The sequence below is a fragment of the Dermacentor variabilis genome, chromosome 2, assembly GCF_050947875.1.
Source record: "Dermacentor variabilis isolate Ectoservices chromosome 2, ASM5094787v1, whole genome shotgun sequence".
In the NCBI taxonomy this organism is placed as follows: domain Eukaryota; kingdom Metazoa; phylum Arthropoda; class Arachnida; order Ixodida; family Ixodidae; genus Dermacentor; species Dermacentor variabilis.
The window spans coordinates 90308476-90329917 of NC_134569.1; the positions used below are offsets into that span (position 1 = coordinate 90308476).

Here is a 21442-nt window from a genome sequence, read left to right on the forward strand (position 1 = left end):
GACGGAAGGGGCAATGACGGCGAGTAAACATAGCTGCGGCAACACTCCCTGTATGTCCTCGCAGATCGCCTCCGTGAGCGTTTCACATCGCTTCCGGATATGCAGGCCTTCTTCTGTATGGTATGATTAGTTGCAAGAAGTATTGTCGCCGGAACGCATTGGCTCCGCTATTTTAGATAATGTTTTGGTTCCGACGATGGTTCTGCGGCCTTGAGCGTTACTGTGTTTTTCGATCGAGGGTGAAACATCTTCACTTGCGAAAGGAATCAAGTATCGAAGTGTCTTCGGCGATTCAGCGCAGTGCTTGACTGGTTGTGGCGTACGTTATCAGTCAGGATACTGAGTTCTGGAAGCATATTGGCCTCGTGTAACTTCGTTAGGATAATGTAGTACACGGTGCTTCATTATGAAAATAAGCACCAGATTTGCGTTTAAAAGATCGGTAATTTTCTTCGCGCTTGCACTGCAATCAAGAACACTGCAAATAAAGAACGTTTATTAAGGCAGATTCCTTAACATGAGAACTGCATAGAAGGTAACAGCAAGTAAGTTTCAAACTTGCAAGTCTGCAGGAATTGTTTGAACTCGGGTCAAGTTTAGTGTTACCTTTCATACTGTGTACCTCTTACGTACGATGTTCAGTGCATATTTACCTAACTATCTTCTGATTGGTGGTTTATAATGTGCAGTACGGTAAAATAGAACGTCTGATTAGCATTTACCTCAAGCTGTGCCGAAAGAAAATGCTTGATGCCGCATGTTAAGTAGATCTCTAAATGCAAAAAAATTATTGCTGAGGCCGTCTCTTCAAAACTAAGCTGCAGCCAGACTTGAAAACTAATTTGATGCTCAATTTCAAGAGTGGACCGTACTAAACATTCAGCTGATCATGTGGCATGGGTGCAATAATTGCATGAAAGGTGGTGTTGGCATTCCACATTTTGTGGTAGCATAACATTTGATTTGTTATTGTAGCTACCACGTGCCATTAGGTGTAATTTTCTCATACCATTCTGAGGCATTGCATAAACTTGACTAAGATTTTTTTCCAGTTTTCTGTAGGGTTGGCACTTATACTGCAATGGCCAAAGGATGTACTAGGATGGTTTATCATCAATTTTGACACATGGACACTGGATAAATAACAGAAGCAGAACTTCTATGGTGTAAATGTCAACTTCTTGCGAAACGAAATGCAGTAGTTGGAAAAAACTGACTAAATGATAACTCACCACGCAAAAGAGCTTATGGCCCCCTTAAGAGCAGCATTTCCGACAAATTATTCCAATAGCAAGAGAGCCAGGTTCAATGTTTTTCTCACCTAGTGTACAAATCCACTCCAAAACTACTGGGAAAGGTGAGCAAACTATATGTGTGCGTGTAACAAACACATGCAATAAACTGGACACTGAATAATCTTCCCGAGATATGCTCGTACACTCTGTGTCACTTAACACATAATCTGGCTCCCTCGTGACCCTCTTCATTGTGAAGAAGGGACCTGTAATGGCCCCAAAATGTCAATTATATTTGTCTGTCAACCTTAAGCCCTTTTATTTTGACCATATGTATGGTGGGTGTATGGGCAGTGGCATTTGGAAAATATGTGCTGGAAGGATTGGCAATATACACTGCACACTCAACAATGAGAGCGGTAATTACATTTTGTTGTGTTCTTTTTCACTGAAGCTGTTGTCTGTGTACAGGCAATTTGCAGACTGAATGCACTGGATGTGCAGGAGCTTGCATGTTCTTCTCACTATCTTTGTAATGTGCAGCTACCTTTGCAACGAATTTTTAGCAATTTGTGCATGTTTAAAACACTGCAGTGTGATAACATGCGAAACAGAATTCCGATATAGTTTCTGCCAACTTAGCGGAGTCTTGGAAGTGCCCAGCTCACCTCTGTCTCTAAAGCTAGTCTAATGTCAGAAGCCTTCTACCGCTAAGAGCAGTGTTTATCTAGGCTCTGCTGTTGAGAGGTTGAACTACTGAAGGTGTGTTCAGTGCTGGCCTGGTCCCAACTATTGAAACTATTCACCATTCATGGTGTAAATAATACTACATACACAAATTGCCATGACCATGAAAGGACATTGATTACATCTAATGGGGAGTCTGCATTTTTCTTTAAAGAGGTAGTCTTTGTTTCAGTGGATTTAGCTGACAGGTAATTCGACTGGAAACACATTACTATTTTGCCATTGAGCCTTCAGTCAAACTGAATGTGACGTCAGTGTTGGAAGTGTGCATTGCATGTTGTGATGTAAACACACATAATGTGCCAAGAATAGGCATGCAATATGTAGCTGAACTATGTGCTGAACCAAACAGACTACAGTCTGACGGTTTTAGTCTTCAAGCTTTGCTGTCATCTATCCTCATATGCATTGAGTTCAGGGGTTAGAGCAGAAGTATCATCAACTTGGCATTAATAAGGTGTCACAGCTTCTTTGCTATGTCAAGTGGTATAAATGAAAGCTTATTCCTAGTGCTTGTTCTTGCATTCTCTTCCTTGCACAAGCCAAGTGTAAAATCAGTTTTAGGAAGGACGTCGTACATTGGTCCCTCTTTTTACAGGGAACCTAGATATGTGCCACACTTTGATTGCCAGTAATCCTCTCTCTGTCCCAAAGCATTTTACACAAAGACCAAGCTTTTGTTGTTAAAGCTCAAGAAGTTAGCATAATCCATGGCATGCCACTGTGCATGGTGCTACTGTAACCCAACACTGGTAAAGAAGTCAAACAACACTAGTTGTTGTTTGCTGTGTATTATGTTTAGCTTCTGAATGTCGCACAGATCTCTGGAATTTGTTTTTGTTTTCTGTGGACAGTGCAAAGTCTGTTTACTTACTTATTGTATTTTTACTTTCAGGGGCACACACATTAGTTAGTACAAGTTTTTAGTTACGCAACTGCTACCATAGGAGCGACAAGCTGCTGTCGCCGTCAGCACGATGCCTCCGCCACCACCTCCCCCGCCCCCGATGGGGGGACAGGGGCCGCCTAAGCTTGGGAACACGATGGCTACACCAGACCGGTCTGCCCTACTGTCACAGATTCGTGGTGGCGCCATGTTAAAAAAAGCAGTCACCAATGATCGCAGCGCACCTATAATTGATGGTAAGGCATCTACATTCCTGCCGCATGTGCACCTGCCTCGCTCATTTACAGCTGTAACTGTTCATACTGACCCTGCCAAAAAAAGAAAGAAATGAAAACATGGCAGACAAAGTTGTGAGAAATATCAGCAGTCGACTGACTTGTAATGACATGGCTGCATGGCCGCTTCCATCAATTTTTGAAATTCAGTATCTGTAATGACAGTCATCTACACCAATGCAGAGCTAGGTTCGAAAAAAGTTATTGGATTTAAAGAATTTTGCATTTTTAATTTTGCAGACAACTAGCTCTCGTTCTGCAATGCCCAAGATGTTTTGTAACCCAAGGTCAGCAACATTTGAACCCCCATCGTTGTCATCATTGCCATTGTCAGACTTACTAAAGGTGTCTTGGGTGGCCTTTCAGGCCTTCCCTTAAGTGGTCCTGTACAGTCTTTTCTAATTGTTTCTGCAGTTGCCTTCAGGCAGCCATATATGTATGCCACTGCTGCCAACGTAATGAATTTTTTCACCCTAGATCTAGGGATTATCAGCATTGTCTACAGAGGAAGCGAATGTCTTTGGAATCTAAAAAAAATTTTGAAAACTCCTCATCAGCAAAGGTTATTGACCTCATTTCAAGTTGCCTTGTGAAGTGCATCCATTGAAAATGTGGCTTGACGCAAGGCACAATGCCGTTACTAAAACCCTCTGGTGTTAACCTGGCCTGTCTGCACAGCTTCTGCCTGCAGCCTGTGCTGTTGCAGTTTTTCATTGAAGCCAAAAGCCATACCCTTGCAAAATTTACATAAAAGAACTGGCATATGGAAAGGCTGGAGGCATGAAGTATTGGAAAGGCATGGCTGCATGGAGCGAGAAAGATTACATGCTGGCCATACTCCGCTGTCTGGCCATATTGTGTTGGAGCATGTTTTATTGGACATCCATTCTGAAGACTCGAGCATCTAATGAAGTCAAAATGATAGACATTTGGTGCTTGCTGTGTGGCTGAGTTACTGCTTCTATCAATTCCAAACTTTTGGGAATGAGGTAAAAATTTTCTTAAAGGGGATCTTACAAACATTTGCTCAAATAAAACATTGCACTAGAGAGTTTTACGTGTGCATAGTGCACCAACTTATGCATGGATACATTTTCAACCTAAGATAATTCATAGGGCTGTGAAGATTTCTGAAAAAAATTATTTTAACCTTGCCACTCAAAAGACAAATTTCTCCAAATGTCTTAAATATTCGTGTTGCATCTTTATGCAAGAGAACTGAATTTATTGAACTGTCTTGTCCATCTCATCTCACTTCTTGATTAAAAGATGACAACTATGTTGATTTATGTGAGACATGGGATTCCACTACGTCCAGGCTAGATTCCACTGTTTCCTGATCTATAGGGCACACATCCTCCCTTTTACTGTGCCGACACTGCTGTCTTCACAACATTGTGATCTGCCCCACTTTGGCACCTCTCACAGACATAAAGTTGGAATACAAGGTGGCACACACCTGCATTTCTCTGCATAGAAAAGTGCAGGCACCAATACCCTATTCTGCAGTGAAACTGACAATCTGACAATATTGTTTGGCTCATTTCCTAAGAGGAGGGCAGGCTGCAGGTGCTGTGAAATGATTGGTGTCAGCTTGTCACAGTAGGTATGTTTTCTCACGAGCTCTGGCCACAGGCTCACACCATGAAAACGGAACACTCTCATGTAGCACACACACTGATTAGGGTATGTGGCAAGCATGTGTGAATTTAGTTGCTTCAATATAGTCATATTTATAGTGAGGGTAAAGAACCGAACACCGCGAAAAGTGCAAGTTAACGACTCTAGATTTTTATTGGGCGACTTTGTTCCCAGAAATACAATCATCACTCAAATCAAAACATATTAGGTTGTCAAACCTGATAACACGAATTGAGTTGGTTGCTATTTATACATTTCTCACCGTGTATTCCAGATTAATTACTTGTGCTCACGTACATTCCAAAATGTGCAATTGCATTCATTAGGAGCTGCAACAAGCAACCACTTTGGCACGTGCTTTCGCATTGCAACTCATATTGAATGCCACTGTACAACACTACTTACATTGCAAGTGCAGCCTGATTGGACAAGTTCCATTCGCTTTACAAATTGGCAACAACATTAAAGAAATTTTGGTTACGTGAAGTATGTCTTGCACTGAGAGCTAACTTCATATCAGTGATAACCTGGATGGAAATTGGTCACGGCATAAAGTGCAACAATGTGTGCCTGGCAATATGCTCCCTAAGCTCTGCATTTGGTTATTTGAAAACCTGCCATAGAAATTCTCAAGGTGAAACTATAAACTGTAACTTAAAGCACACATTTGTTTAGGACTCCACGTGCTACTGTACTCTTTCATTAACTACAGTCGGGTACACTTTAGAAAAAAGGGGCGTTTACTCCTCCAAGGCGAATGCACATGAGCCTCCACCAATGGGTACGCACTCTAAACTGATGTCATGAACCAGACAGCCAGTGAACCCGCTGACGGAGAAGATGGCCACCCGCGCTTTGAACTGGGCCGAGTTGCGTCAGTCGTGTGCATCTGCCCCTTGTCAGAGTGAATCCCCAAACTGTTTGTGGTGGTCTATCATGACAGAAATATTATTGTGAGCCTATGATGCACCATTTGGGCTGCGTACGTTTATTCTGAGCTGTGATCCAGCAAAGAAAGATTGCAGCGTATATCGCTGACGCTGCGTTATGCTTCGTCTGAAAACAGGATCCCGCGGTGACACACTGCTACAAATAAACATCCTGCATGTTTGTTCCAGAGTGTAGTAGTAGTAAATGTGCCGTGTACATGTAAACCGGCGCGAAAGCCATGCAGAGCTGCTCTTTCTACATTTATCCCTTGCAATGAAGCTAAAAAGCAGATGACGCACAGCATTTAAGAAGGCATGGGGTTATTTTTCTCTTGCAATGTGGCATGTGCTGTGGCATTCCAACCACGAGAGCTCTACCAAACCAGGCATCAAAATACAAAAGTCTTTATTTGGGCCGAATTTCGTGCTTTGGAAGCATGGCTTTCTGAGCGGGACTATTTTGGCACGGAGGCAAACGGCTGTCGCACTTCGGTCATCTTTGCGGGGCCTCTCCCCCATCTCCTTGTCTTCCAAGGTTGCACCTGACTATACACAGTGCCACTTGCCCCTTTCTCGTTTGGCTTTGCTGTCAAGGGAATCTGGTCACTTCATCATAGAGCTCCTCTTGGATACTTATGCAACGTTTTACAGCAGAGCTGTTAAAAAGGTAGTTTCCTGTTTTTATTCGGTGAAAGCCAGTGTGCAATAATGTGTAGGTATCAGCCAGCAACATAACCTGCATCAGAGTCCTGAATTCTTGCTTTGAAACGGAACTACCTAATAATTCTAAAATAGAAGTTGCCTTGTGTACACTTTCCTGAAATAGACAGCAGCTTATTTGCTGCATTTTCTTGAAGAGTAATTCGTAATTATTTTTCCTTGCCTTGTGTTTTACCGGCGCCATGTTGGAGGTAGCAACACAGCTTGCACGGGAGCCCTGTGGGAGTATGACCAGAGTGTTGCATTGCTAAGAACAGCCAGCAAATAGGACCCTAGCACTTAGAACTCATTTATACAGCTTCACTGTCTGATGTATTGGTTGCTTAGATTGTTGTACACGTGCGAAGCATTTTTGTTGTGTCTCTACCACAGGTACGAAAAAGGGAGGCTCCTCGGCATCATCAAACAGCTCTGGAAAGCTGGCTGCTCCTCCTGGGTTGGCAGGGCTGTTTGCTGGAGGCATGCCAAGGTTACGACCCACGGGAAGTGGAGTATCTGGTGAGCCCATTTGTTAGTTCGGCAGTGGTTCTGTGACACTGCCCTGATGTGCAGGGATTCACTTTTCTTGCACTCATATTCTTTTTCCTGAGTTGAAATTGTGTTTTCTGCACCTGATATTTATTTATTTTGTAAAGGGAATTATTACTATTAATCATAGTTAAAAAGGCAGTGCAGCAACAGCAGTCTTTTTACCAACAGCTCTCAATCAATCGTCATGCCCTAGCAATGACAATGTTTCCGGTGCTGCTTTCATCTTCTTCATTACAATTTATTTATTTATTTAATAACCTATTTACTTACTAGCTTACTTGAAAACACTTTACGTGTGCTATTTAGGGCATTGAGTAAGCGTTGCATAACGGAATCAATACCAGTGCAAATAAAAGAACTAGAAAGTGTTTTAGAAGGAGTGTAAATAAGCAATCAAACATTACATTCAAATATACCAGCACAATTATTAAAGCAAGGCACAGAAGTACAAGGTAAATGATCTTGCTGCATTGCTGCCATTAACTCTTCTTAAAGGCCTGTATGTTTGCACTTAACCTATTCGACCGAAAGTTCAAGAAATCAATCTATAAGTGCAAAATAACCCTACATAATGCAGAAATTTTCAGAGATACAATCTGATCCAAGATATATTCAAGGGTGTATTTTTTTCTTTGTGCCTTTCATGCTCCAATAACTTCATTGGACAGATAAAGGTTGGTTTGTAAACATATAAACCTGCCATGGTTGCCTAGTGGCTATGGTGTTAGGCTACTAAGCGCAAGGCCGTGAAATCTAATCCTGGCCACAGCAGCCGCATTTTGATGGGGGCGAAATTGTTTGTAAGTTTTTTTTTTCATTGTGAAGTGATGGACAGAAAGGAAGTCACAAAAAAAAATAAAATACACAATTGACAGTAAGCAAAACGAGAACAAAATGAAAATGGGAGCCAACGTTTCGCCAAGTGGACTTGTCTTCTTCAACGCCACGAAAAAGACAAGTCCACTTGTTGAAACGTTGGCTCCCGCTTTTACCATGTTCTCATTTTGCTCATTGTCTTAATTTCCATCTCCTACCTTCCACGTGCTTTCCCAAAATTGGTAGTGCATATTTTAGTATTCACAAGAGCTTTGAAATGCACTGCACAGAAACCAGATGTTCTCTTTTTCTTGTACCAAAGGGCCACCACAATTGGTGCCATCACATTATTGAGGGAATAATTCACATAGGCCTTTTCAATTGTTTAGGCGCCTACAACCGTGGGAAGTATATAGAGTTAAACCTTGATATAAAGAAGTTCTACATAACGAAATTCTCTATATAAGGAAGTATTGAACTTTTCATAACCTCTTGTCCATAAAACGCCATGTAATTAGAACCTCAATATAATAAAGTGTGTGATTTAAATATAACGAAATTTCGCTTCCACAGGAAAAAATGCCGAGGCAATAAACGGAAACTTCCACGGACTCGGATGGTCAAATGATTGAATTACAAGCGCCTGCTTGCAAATGCACCTTTCAAATTGTGTGAGGCGCGACAAGAGTGACCGCCGTAGTGTTGCCGCATCATGTTCCGTATAAAGCACAAGTGCGATAAAATCCTATCGCGCCTCATGCACTTAGTGCTTTAGGTGGGAGTGAAAGTGTGCGAGGGTGAGAAAGAAAGATGGTGGCTTCACGCACGAGTGCCGCCTACCTGCGTAAGCAAAGGGAAAGAGGGGGAGGGGAAATAGCTCGCGATAATGTGATCACGCGTGCGTGAGGGGTGGGGGGATAAGTTGGCGCGCATCACGATATTTGGCGAGCTTCTGGTCTTGACCGCGTATGGCTGTAAGCATGGCTGAGTGCATGCGCAGCTACGCACCCTGTTTTAGAAGTAATCTGCTGCGTGTGCAAAGAGTGGGCGTGCCGAGATGGCATGGTATCATTCTTCCCGCGCATTAAGTATTGAAGGTTGTGTAATCTCGACTTTTGGTGACCCCTTGGAGCGAGAGGCAGACAAAGCATTCGCTCCCCGTTGCCGGCGCTTTTCATGATAATGTCGTCCCAGTGCGGGCGACGCTATCAGGTACGGGGGTGGAATGCATGCAAAAGCGTGGCTGGCTTCGCTTAATTTGTACCGTCAATGTGAAAATCTCGTCGACGTGGCATGAAACCGTACCATTCGTCGCCGACTCCCAAATTCATCAAAATTAATTGTTTTCTCATTCAGATTTGCTTTTTGCAATTGCCCGATAATTTGCAAAATTCTGTGGCCCCTCTCCATGTAAGAAAAATTGATTGGCGACTGTACTTGTTTGCATAAAAGGTCAAATTTTAATACAACGAAATGGCGATATAATGAAGCAAATTACCGATTTTACCTACTTCGTTGTATCGAGCTTTAACTGTATTCGCTGTGGATCTCAAAGGGTTAATATGCATGAGGAGTCTGGTGCGCTTGCACAACAGCCTGCACGCTGAGAGCAAGTTGCCTAAGTCTAATTCAAAGTGCAATGCTTTGTAGCACTGTCTTGCTTGCAATGTGAACTGACTGTTCTCATGGCTTCTCATAGGTCAGTGAGGTCAGTGGAGACATTTGTGCGCACTCATTCCCGTTTGTAAGACCTGTTATTGCTAGCAGACTTGAAATACAATGTTCACAGGTATGAAACAAAAAATGAGAGCTACTATTGACAGGTCTTTATCAGCGGAGTAATGGAACATGTAGATTGTTTTATCACTAAGAAAGTTAGTAACTGCCCAGCATGGCTGTGCTTCACTGGTGCTTTAAGAACGGATAGAAAGCTGCACCTACAAAGAAACAAGTACTTCGATGAAGCTGCTGCACAGCACCTAGGGATGTGGAGCAGCTGGGAACGTTACTTGGTCTCGTTCATTCCTTCTGCTGGGATTGAGCCTCCATTTTGTACATATATATGGCACATTCCATTGGTCACTTCAGAGCACTCCTATAGTGCTGTGATAGCCATCTAAAGTAATGAAGCAGCTTTATTACACAGACAAAGAATCATTATGGCTCTGTTAGCCATAATGTTAGCACTATAGGAACATATTTACTGTCTCAATAAAGCTTAGTAGCACTGTTCAATAGCTCTTGAACCTTTCCAGAAGTGCTCAGAAAGGGCCAGCGTAATGTGCCATTGGTGTTCACTGTAATGTAATCCATCACGCTTGCATCTGTGATGCAGGGACAGGACAGCTACAAGCAACCAGTGCACCTTCTTCTGGACCTCGACAGCCCCTTTCTTCTTCTAGTCCTGCCTTGAGTAGCTCGCACAAGCACTCTGTACAGCCACCGCTGCCCAGCGAAACCCCGCCTGTGCGCCGTGCGGCGCCCTCGCCCTTCCCCGCTGACGTGAGCCCTCGTGGTCCACCTCCTGCTCCTCCCCCGTCAAGCCACAAACCCAACGTAGGTGCCGTGGCCACCGCATCAGACGCTGCCCCGGCGGCTGGCCGTAGCAGGACGGGCCCTCCGCTCCCGAGCAAGCCCCCGGGGGTGACAAGGTCCGCCTCCCAGTCGAGCCTCGGGGGAGGCGCCAAGCAGCGGCCGCTGAGGGCACCCGCTGTCAAGCCCCCGCCACCGCCCAAGAGCCCTGCAGTGGTCACTACAGCGGTGACTGCTGCGGCTTCCAAGTTTGGCACCATGGGACCGTCGCATCACAGCAGTCGGCTGGCGGTACCTGGTGCCGCCCCTCCCTTGGCCCGTAGGCAGAGCTTCGGTGCTCCGGACTCGCGGGACGGTGATGTTCCGGGGCCCCAGCTCAAGCCAACGGGTCCTCCACCCCCTCCACGCAATGTCAGCGTGCCTAGCAATCTTCACCAGGTGCACAAGGTACTTTGCATCGTCCATGTCTCTAGCAGTGGAGCTAGCCTTCATTTCATCTGGATTGATCCAAGTTATTTAGCCAGGAGACTAGGGACTACAGACAGCATCTGATCTTTCAGACCCCCTGGGGCCTGCAAGAACATCAGAAAATTGGGGAAGTCTGAAAAAATGAATGCATGCCATTTTACTGCTCCTATGTGCTCAAATCGCCACAGGCAGGTCAAATAGCTCTGAAGGCATGCTATTATACTTATTAAATATATTGGTGCTTGTTCTGTGACAAGAGATTGCGAGTGCTCCGTGTGCTGCAACAGTGGCCTCCTTCCTCTCTTAATGTGCTTCTCCGCAATACATTGCGTGTGCTTCACCGCGTAACACTGCCGTACTGCGGCGAAGCTCACTTTTGGGAACTGGTTTTATGCATTGTTTGACTCTTGCCATGCTTTCTGCGCTTCGGAGCCATCGACGAGGATGACAAAGGTTGCTATTGCTGACAGCAGCGAATTTATTCAAAGATCAACACAGCAACAAACAGCATGAAGCTTGGTAGTGAGTGTCGAAGCAGCTAGCTAGGCCTAGCATTGGCGTGGTGGTCGCTACGGCTGCTAGTGGATCAGTGTGTGAGAGCACTGGTTAAAATCTGCGAGCTAGTCAAAATGGCGGTGGTGGTGTCTTCAATCAATGTAATTTTGATACCTGCATCCACGACATAAAGTCCAGAAAATAGGTCAACGAAAGTTTTGAGCATCCAAAATATACATTGGTGCTATGGGGTTAGTTGTCCAAATTATCAACCATATCCGAAAATTCGGTCATTGGCTGTATTAAACATAAAGTGTCACTGAGTTCAGCAATGTAGTATGTTTAATTTGGCAAGCACATTCACTTTGCCTCATCTATAGCTGAGGTTTAGCTTTGCGGCAGTAAAGACAGTATGATTGGGTCCAGCTAGTTTGGCCAGTCATTCAATCGCTAACTTCTGAAGATACTTTGGTTTGTATCGCCAAACGGCAAGAGGTTCAGAGACAGACGTAGTAGTTCTGCGGAAACCCGCAAGGTGGAGAGAAGCAATGAATAAAGGGAAAATGAGACATCCACCCGTTTTGTAGCAATTGCTACAAAGGAAACCCATACGGGTTCCTCGAAAGAAAAGCCTCATAGTTGAAGAAAAATTCGTCCTGGTCCGGGACTCTAACCCGGGACCACCGCCTTTCCGGGGCAGCCGCTCTACCATCTGAGCTAACCAGGCGGCTAGCAGATGGTAGGGCGAAGTCGAATTTGTCGACAACACGAAGCAAAGGCAAGAGTTTGACGTAGTAGTTCTGCGGAAACCCGCAAGGTGGAGAGAAGCAATGAATAAAGGGAAAATGAGACATCCACCCGTTTTGTAGCAATTGCTACAAAGGAAACCCATACGGGTTCCTCGAAAGAAAAGCCTCATAGTTGAAGAAAAATTCGTCCTGGTCCGGGACTCAAACCCGGGACCACCGCCTTTCCGGGGCAGCCGCTCTACCATCTGAGCTAACCAGGCGGCTAGCAGATGGTAGGGCGAAGTCGAATTTGTCGACAACACGAAGCAAAGGCAAGAGTTTGACGTAGTAGTTCTGCGGAAACCCGCAAGGTGGAGAGAAGCAATGAATAAAGGGAAAATGAGACATCCACCCGTTTTGTAGCAATTGCTACAAAGGAAACCCATACGGGTTCCTCGAAAGAAAAGCCTTATAGTTGAAGAAAAATTCGTCCTGGTCCGGGACTCGAACCCGGGACCACCGCCTTTCCGGGGCAGCCGCTCTACCATCTGAGCTAACCAGGCGGCTAGCAGATGGTAGGGCGAAGTCGAATTTGTCGACAACACGAAGCAAAGGCAAGAGTTTGACGTAGTAGTTCTGCGGAAACCCGCAAGGTGGAGAGACATCCACCCTTTGTAGCAATTGCTACAAAACGGGTGGATGTCTCATTTTCCCTTTATTCATTGCTTCTCTCCACCTTGCGGGTTTCCGCAGAACTACTACGTCAAACTCTTGCCTTTGCTTCGTGTTGTCGACAAATTCGACTTCGCCCTACCATCTGCTAGCCGCCTGGTTAGCTCAGATGGTAGAGCGGCTGCCCCGGAAAGGCGGTGGTCCCGGGTTCGAGTCCCGGACCAGGACGAATTTTTCTTCAACTATGAGGCTTTTCTTTCGAGGAACCCGTATGGGTTTCCTTTGTAGCAATTGCTACAAAACGGGTGGATGTCTCATTTTCCCTTTATTCAGGTTCAGAGACAGTGTGGCTTCAGGGAACGCTGCCAGTTTCTAAATAGTGGTATTGAGTAGCAACTTACTAGCACAGATGTGTGGTGATCCTGCAGCTATCAAGCTAGGTACCATTCTCTAGAAACAGCGCATTGATGGGAAAACAACCTCATATGCTTTAACCTCAATTCGTTTGTCCTGTTATTTGAATATAGGGGCACTAAATAACTGGCCGTTCCATATAAGTAATTTTATTGTGTTTTTTTCTTAGCTGAGACAAAAATTCGCAGGACGCTTAAGCTTCACCTTTTAGAGTGGAATGCGATAGCATTTAAGGACCCCTGACTGCTTTTCATGCTTCCCGGCAACTGCAGCTTATGTAACCATAACGTTTACCGGGAAATGCTGGTGGCAAATGCTATGCATGAAGGCAAGCTTTCTCGTAGAAATCTCCTGTTATTGTTTCACACTTTTAATATTTCAGTCTGAGAAGAGCGAACGTAAAAGATGTGCTCTGTCGGTATTTTTTTCCCATTGCATTTGTTTCTGGGCTGCTGTTCTCAGAATTCCGAGGAATAAGTTTGTAAGGAATGAAAGGCTGAACTTTGCAACTTTGGAATGAAGGAATGAACTTTGCTGGTAGAAGAGTGGTTGGGCATGCCTGGTTTGGAATTTGGTACAAAATTCTTTTTGCCAAAGCGATGTCTGATGCTGGACGTCGGATTTTCTGTGACACGGGACCCTTAGCGCTATCGTGTTAAATATTGGCACTTGTCTATAAAGGCACCGGTCTAGTGTTGGCACTCCTATGTGCATGTGTGTGAAGTGCTCAAAAGCATGGTTGTCCCATGCTGCCTTTATTACGTCATTATACCCACAATCATCATTTGTTCACATCAAGAGTCCACCAAATCTACAGATCGGCTCAGTTCCCCCGTAAGCTCCCACAAGTTCACGTCTTCTGCCACTTTTTTCCTGACCATTTCCATGACCATGAATTAAATGCATCCAGAACGGGTGTCAGCAATATGCTGAGCTGGCAATGGCATACGTCCTTGCCAAGGCTGTGAGAGAGCAAGTGCCATGTGCAGAGCTTTCGTTAAATTGAAACTGGTTTTTCAAGTGCCTGATTTTTTTACCAGTGTGATAACAGTAGAACCTCATTCACACATTTTGGAAAAAAGAATGCAAGAAAAACATACTAACCGGGAAAACATGGGATCCAAAGTCAGTAAAAGATTCGGCAGACTCTGCTGTAATTTAAATTTACGTTATGCAAAGCGTTGAGCCGATCTGGTGCGGCCTAAAACGTGCATTGATGTTTTTGTGGTTTCAGCATGCTTACGTTCACGTTGCTTGAATTTGGCCTTGGTAAGCAGCTTCATTTGGCGGAGCATTTTGCCGGGACATCTTGATGTGCTCACTCGGCAAAAATCGTTGTGGCACGAGATGCTAACGCGCATTGAGCTCATGGGACCAGAGCGACCCAAGATCTTATGCGTAAATCTGGTATGGTCAGAGACATGCGTTGACATTTTCGTGGTTTCAGCAAGCTTACATTCGTGCTCCTCCAATTCAGCATGCGCCAGCAGCTTCTTTGGACGGAGCATTTTAGCAGGTAGTTTTGATGTGCCCACTTGACGAAAATCGGTGTGACACAAGCTGCCAATGCCCATCAAGCTCGTGGGGCCTGAGCGATCCGAGACATACATTGTCATTTTAAGATAGCGATGGGAAACCAAAACGAAATCGAGCTGGTTGGCAACACTAGAACATGGTGCCACAATGCCTCCAAAGCAAAAGGTGATGCTCACTTGACATTGCCTGTACCAAGAAACAGCAGCGCATTTGGGTTACTGCTTATTACAAGCGTGCATTATGTTTTTCAATGCCACATGTACGCGCTGTGAAGCAGTTAAGTGAAGATGCCTATCGCAATTGGTTGGCGGCGATAACTGCTAATGGCAAAATGCAATGATCCACGAGCAGGTTTGCTGGTATCAGAATAGGAAACCAAGTGTGGTGGCATTTTCACGTGACATGGGCAGACAAGTAGTGTGGAGAAGCTGCCATTGTGGGTTCGTACTGTTCTTGATCGTGTGTGCCTCTAACCATTTCTTGTTTACATGAGATCTAGCGGCCGGAAAATGCATCATACAATTGCACTTTGGTGATATACCGAACGTTGGTGCTGAAAAATGGTGAATTTCGGGAACTTATCCAGCAATAAAAGAATATCCAGATCCCACATACCGTGGGTATAGATGTCAGCGAAGCTTTCTGTGCTGTTTGCATTCATTGACGATTTTAGGCAGTGATGCTGATAGCATATGACAGTCGTGATGGGATGTTAAATGTTATCTTGCCTGCACTACTTGTGTTTGTCCATGCAGTGCACAGAGCACAGATAGATGTGTCGTTTATTCACTCATTTCTTTACTTAAAGAGACACTAAAGGTTACTATGAAGTCAAGTTAAAGTGATAAATCAATGCTCTAGAACGTCTAAGACGTCAATATAATCGCAAACAGAGCTTTAGTAACCGAGAAATTCAGGTAAATGCATGACATGATTTGACACCCTCCAGCGACATTCCGGTACTAGCCCGATGACGAAGGCACTCCTCATCATAATTTATGTCACTAGTACTCAACTACCGTATAATGCGGAATATAGGTCGAGGTGGAATATAGGTCGACCCCCTTACATTGAAGCAAAGAAGTCAACATAAAAATTATAAGGCACAAAACTTCGTTTTATTTAGTGGTGCCGCCAGACTCGTCACCTGCTCATTCGTTTGAGCTGTCTGAACTCTCGTCCGAAGACGACTGCTTTTCACTGGCTGCATCCCACAACATGTCATCCTCGGTGCCGTCCAAGGAGTTGCTAATGTAACACTTCTTGAATGCCTGCACCGCCATATCGTCGGGCAGCGAGCGACACCCTGTGGCCACAGTGGCGAGAGGCGGCCTGCGCAGCCGGTCGGTTAGGGTCGTCGGGTTGTCGCCGGCCATCTACTGATTATATTGTTCACGGACACGGTCTTTAAAGGGCTTGTTGAGCACGATGTCCAGTGGCTGAAGTGTTGACGTCGTGCCTCCCGGAATGACGGCGAGTTCCGACCTCCCGTCGCGGAGTGCCTGCTTCACACCTGCGGTCAAGTGCCCGCGAAAGGCATCCAAGACGAGCATGCTCGGACACCGCAGGAGTGCGCCGGGTCGCCGATTCCAGACGGTCTTGATCCAATTGAGCATGAGGGCCTCGTCCATAAGCCCTTTTCATTCACACAAACGACATCCCGCGGGAAAGCCTCTTTAGGCAGCGTCTTCCTCTTGAATATTATGTATGGGGGCAGCTTTCTGCCGTCTGCAGCACACGCGAGCATCACCGTGAAGCGCGAATGCTCGTTCCCCGTAGAAAGAAGCTTGACTTCTTTTGCACCGTGTTCGCACACGACGGCATGTCGAACCACACCGGCGTTTCATCAGCGTTGCCGATCTGTCCCAACATGTAGCCATGCTGCTGCCGGAGACGGATAACATAGCTCTAGAATTCGACCAGCTTGTCCTCGTATGCCTCTGGCAGCTTCTGGCAGATTGATGTGCGCCGTCGAAGTGCGAATCCCTTGCGTCGCATGAAGCGACGAACCCAATAAATGGAGCCCTTGAATTGTTCTTTGGGCAGTCCGGATTCTCGGGCAATCTCAATAGCTTTGATGCGGATGAGTTCTGCTGTCACTGGCAAAGATCTGGCTTTATGCTTGCGGACGAAATCCGCCACCCTGTCTTTGAGCTCCGGGTGCACCGCGCCATAGAATAAAGAACCGTGTGGCGCCCGTGAGTTGGGCCGCGTCGGTCACCAAGGAGATGATAACGATTCGGATGCCGAAAGGTCTGCGCTCCTACATGTTGCCAGACGACTATTCATGTTGTGCCAAGGGCCAGTATATAAGTCGAGGGGTGAACTTTTAGTGATATCTTTTGGCAAAAACCTCAACCTATATTCCGTACTATACGGTACTCGTATTAAAAAAAATAATTTCATTAGGTTATAAGACTGAAGAAAATGTTACTTGTCTACTTCTGTTCGATTCTAAAAAAAATAACATTTTGACGTTACCTTTCAGTAGTAGTATGGGTGGTCGAAAGGTTTCGTTTTCGCTCGACTCTGCGCTGTGCGCGCTTTGGAGTTTCAGTTGTTTCGTTATCGCATCATGCTGCACTGGTTCTGCTGGCTCGCGAAACTTGCATTTGGAACAAGCAGCGAGAATGCCACGTCCATGTGATGTCGTGGGATGCGCGAACGGTCTGCGGAACTTGGCCAAGGGCAGTTGCAGCAGGGAATGCAAAGTTACTTACCACTGTGTGCCAACGAGTGAACCTCTCCGTTCGCAGTGGTTAAGTGCCATACCTCTGCCACAGCGCGTTGGCAAAGAGCCGAAAAATAGCATAGTGTGCTCGCAGCACTTTCGTCCAGAGGATTAAGAGTTCAATGCCGACTTACTGAAGTAGTGTGGAGTGCCTTTCAAAGCAATGCTTTCCCGTAGTGCTGTTCCGTCGGTCTTGCCTGCATTCTCCGAAGCGCAAGAACAACTGCAGGTCGGAGACGGGCCGGTGAGTGCGGCATTTGGTTTTCACAAAGGAAACGCTACAAATGCGCGAATATGTACAGCCACGACATACAGTTGCCGTCGTAATAGTACGCAACAACGCCGGCAGCGGGAGCCCTCAGCAGCAGGTCACGTTCATCAGTGCTAAAATCACTGAAGTCGAGCCGAGCATCGCGAGCTAATGTGTCGTTGTCAGGGTCATCCATTGCAACGAGCGTCAATGTTGGCGTCATAAAATAAAGAACCAGCTTATCGTCGTGCGCTTTCCCTTCCGCTAGCCACCATATAGTTCCGCTTTCGCACTGCTGTCGGCTCTGTCTTGGCTCTGTTTCTGGCCGTGCATTTGCGTTTTGTGCAGAAAAGCCGTTGCGCCGTCTGCGGGCGCCGTTTTACTCACCGACGGCGCTTTGTCACTATGAGACCATGACGCCACCACTCCTCGATCGGAGCGTGGGCGATTTGAACTGCGCTAGAGGTACGCGGACGCTTCAGAACGCATTTTCTCTTAAAATAAGTCTCTTCTTCGCATGAAACAAGCATTTCAAGGTTTCTGGGATGGTATTTCAACAGTTCACATTGACTTAATGTTAACCTTTAGTGTCCCTTTAAGAGAGGGCAAATGGGTAATGCTTTCCGACGACGCATTTTCTTTCTCCCGCATCATGTTAGGTGAACTGCCACACGCGCAGAGGGGTAAGGTTAATCAGCTGTTTCCAGACCGCATCAGTACGAAATCTGGTTGTACCCATTTCCTGCCTCCTCAATCTCTACTCCCTCTCTAACATTTTCCCTACCTCCACTGTCGTTCCTGTTGCATGTGAGCATGGAGGCAAGTGTGGCAGCTCCTCCGATGCTTTTGTGGGGAGTCACACCTAATTACGGTGCCAAAAGTGCATTGTTGCATTCCCCAGGCCTCATCAGAGGGCATTGTGGCGCCGCTCTACTGAAACGTCTTTGATGTCGCCTATCTCATCTCCCGCACACCTGCTTTAAGCTCTCAACCACCCTCCAATGTGGCATGCAAGGCAGCAGCAGTAGTAGAAAAGAAGGAACAGGCAAAGAAAACTTCACTTTAAAATAAGTGTAACTGTACTGGGTCATTTCTTGCATTCACAATTGTGAACATTGACGCTGGAAAATCATACGAAGCAAGATCGTATCACTGAAGTTCTACTATATTTGTACTTTCCCGCGGCACCACCGCCTACTCCTAGAAACAAAGGAAAATTTCAGATGCTGCAGAATGTACCGCTAAAATTTTCAGACATAATCTGTGCAGACGATTCTGCAAACATGGTGACGGGCAACGAAATTGCTGTCCTGTCAACTAGGCATCAGATAGCAATTTTGGTTGCCAATGAAGCAGTGCGGGTTAAGACTAGTGGGCTTGGCAGTATGGCTGTAACAATAATTTGCTGACAACCAGTGGAGTGTGTGGTGACAAGTCATCACAGAAACCTTGCTGTGAATATGTTGGCACTATTAGACCTCATAACACTGTGCGGGTAGCAGATTTCAGGTCTTCATTCAACCTGCTTCATGTGCAAAAAATCATTTAATGACTGTGTTAAGTAAGGGCAACTTGAAATAGCACATTCTGGATGTGCATGTGCATTTTGGCAAGCGGCTTGGATTGGTTGGACCACAGCCATCAAGCCAATATGCCGATCCTGTGTGATCAGTGATTGCACGGTTGCACATTAGTGACTGTTCAAAATGTGTGTGTAATTTATTGCTGTTCCTATGCCATGCCATGTATCAGCACCCAGCAGGCTGCTCAAAATATGCAAGCCATGAGAATTGGCAGAAGGCCTGACTTCTCTTCTTCTCCTCTCCCCCCCTCTCCCTTTTTTTTGCCGATATCAGCAATGATGTATATAATGAATATTGTATATAAACAAGGCATTTTCGTGTTGGATGTGGCTTGCTTGTAATGATATTCGACTACGAGGAAGGCATTCCAGGGGAAGGAAGAAGCTTTGATGGTTTTAAAGCTTCATTAAATGAAAATTTGATAAAGGGACGCTTGAGTCTTCCTTGTGGCAAATACAAGTGGTATGGAAGTTCCAATTGCAGTTGAGAGTTGCAGTACGTTCCAGTTGTTGATTCTGTGCTTTCACAGTGAAACAAGCAGGGATCTGCTGCAAGGCGTGTTGATGTAAAGTGGCTAGTGAAAAGACCTGAACCTGTTCCAGATCTATAGTGAAATTCACTGTTAGCTTTTTCGCATTTATGGAGGCATGTGTAGCTTAGTGCACCGAACCAACTGTTAGAATTGTTTACTTGCATTGTACTTAGCTCTTGTTGCTTTTCATGGTTGAAACCTGCTGTATTTACTCATGCAAGTCCAGCTGTGAAGTGAAGTACCCGTGCTCTACTTTGGAGCTCAAGAAACTTAGAAAATAAGGTTGATTGAAGCTCTCCGAGTCTCACATTATTGCACACGCCAGTGTAGGCTGAACTCATTGACACTCAGTGAAAGCGGAGAAAATGCGCTAGTGGGTCATCTCTGTAATGGTTTTGCCGTAGTAAGCAGTGTCAGCAGTTATCCTGACTTGTTTAAGAAACTGCCCTGCATAGATTATGAAAAATATGTGTAAGTATTGGACAAGTAGGTTGTAGTTAAGACGACAAGAGTTCACTATAGAAGGCTGGCTTTGGTGTGAAGTTTATGTAAAGAGTAGTTGAAAATTGTCAGAGCAATAGTGAACTGTATGAAATTTGGTTTTAGAATTACCTCTTTTTTTTTTTTCTTCTCTGCTTGTGTTTGTGGAATTATCATTACTCGACGCTGGGAGTTGAAACTGTTTCATGCTAAGCTTCTCAACAAAAAAATTTCATTCAGTATGTGCACTGTGCAACTGAACACACATGAAAAGAAAATAGTCGCCATTTGCATCCATTGAGGTTCTGGCATTTTAAAGATTATGTTGGGTTTCTTTCGTAGTGTGGAAAGCAAAGTAAATGCATAGGTTTCGTAAGAGTTGGCACTTGCATTTGCTGTGATGAGAGTTTTGCTCTATGCAGAGGTTCTGAACTTAATGGTTGCTGTTAGTTGACGCTCTCTGGTTCTTTTCTCAATTGACCACCAGGCCCGTGCGGTCCCTCCTGCACCCCCTGCGCGGGGCCAGGCGCCTGTCGGGCGCCCACCACCTCCTCCAAGGGGCCGAGAGCCACCTCCTCTGCCAACCAGTGCGCCTCCCCCTTTGCCTAGCAGTGGGCCTCCTCCCTTGCCGACCAGCATCCCACCCCCTCTGCCTACTAGTGCACCACCTCAGCTGCCCCAAAGAGGTGCCCCTCCCCAGCCACCCCACCAGACAGCAAAGCCCACAGCCATGGTGGCCCCCACGCGGCCATCACCCACACCCCCACAGAGGAGCTCCTCAGTCAGGAACCCTGCCTCGGCCTCCTCTTCAGGTGAATGCAAAGGCTGTGCCATATTGTTTGTGGAGTTGACCACCTTATAAGCAAAGTGTGAGTGTGTGGAGTGTGACCACCTTATAAACTGCAATCCCCATTTTACAATTGCCATCGAAGTGTAGCACAAGTCCACCATGCCAGACCTTGCTCATTTAAGTCATGGAAACAGCATGAAAGCACGAAAAAATTTTGTAGGTCCCACTCACTGTGGGAACCAATGTTCTGGGAAGGATTTTGCAAGTAGCTGACTATCCAGTATCATTTGTGGTTCTGTAAAGCATCACCAGCTGGACCAAATGCAAGTCCTGGCGAGCCCTCATGCATTTCTATGGGCCCAAGCTTTCGTTATTTTGATCCTAGATTTGGCCTTTGCCGTATAATTCGAACCTGACCAGTCAGCATACA

General features: G+C 45.6%; 1 protein-coding gene and 1 non-coding gene across 3 annotated transcripts in view; one reads left to right on the plus strand and one right to left on the minus strand.

The window, feature by feature from the left end:
- LOC142572269 (uncharacterized) overlaps nt 1–21442 on the plus strand; it is a 46662-nt gene that overhangs the window by 927 nt on the left and 24293 nt on the right. Inside the window, exons 1-5 of one of the 2 annotated variants that reach the window (XM_075681249.1) lie at nt 26–120; nt 2878–3125; nt 6827–6952; nt 10137–10780; nt 20710–21034. In XM_075681249.1, coding sequence (XP_075537364.1) covers nt 2960–3125; nt 6827–6952; nt 10137–10780; nt 20710–21034 — 1261 coding nt within the window. In that variant the 5' untranslated portion in view covers nt 26–120; nt 2878–2959. Of the gene's footprint in view, nt 1–25; nt 121–2877; nt 3126–6826; nt 6953–10136; nt 10781–20709; nt 21035–21442 lie in introns of those variants that run through there. The other variant, XM_075681248.1, reaches the window with a different exon arrangement.
- TRNAS-GGA (transfer RNA serine (anticodon GGA)) lies at nt 12513–12587 on the minus strand. Its single transcript has one exon. It is a non-coding gene; the product is annotated as a tRNA-Ser (tRNA).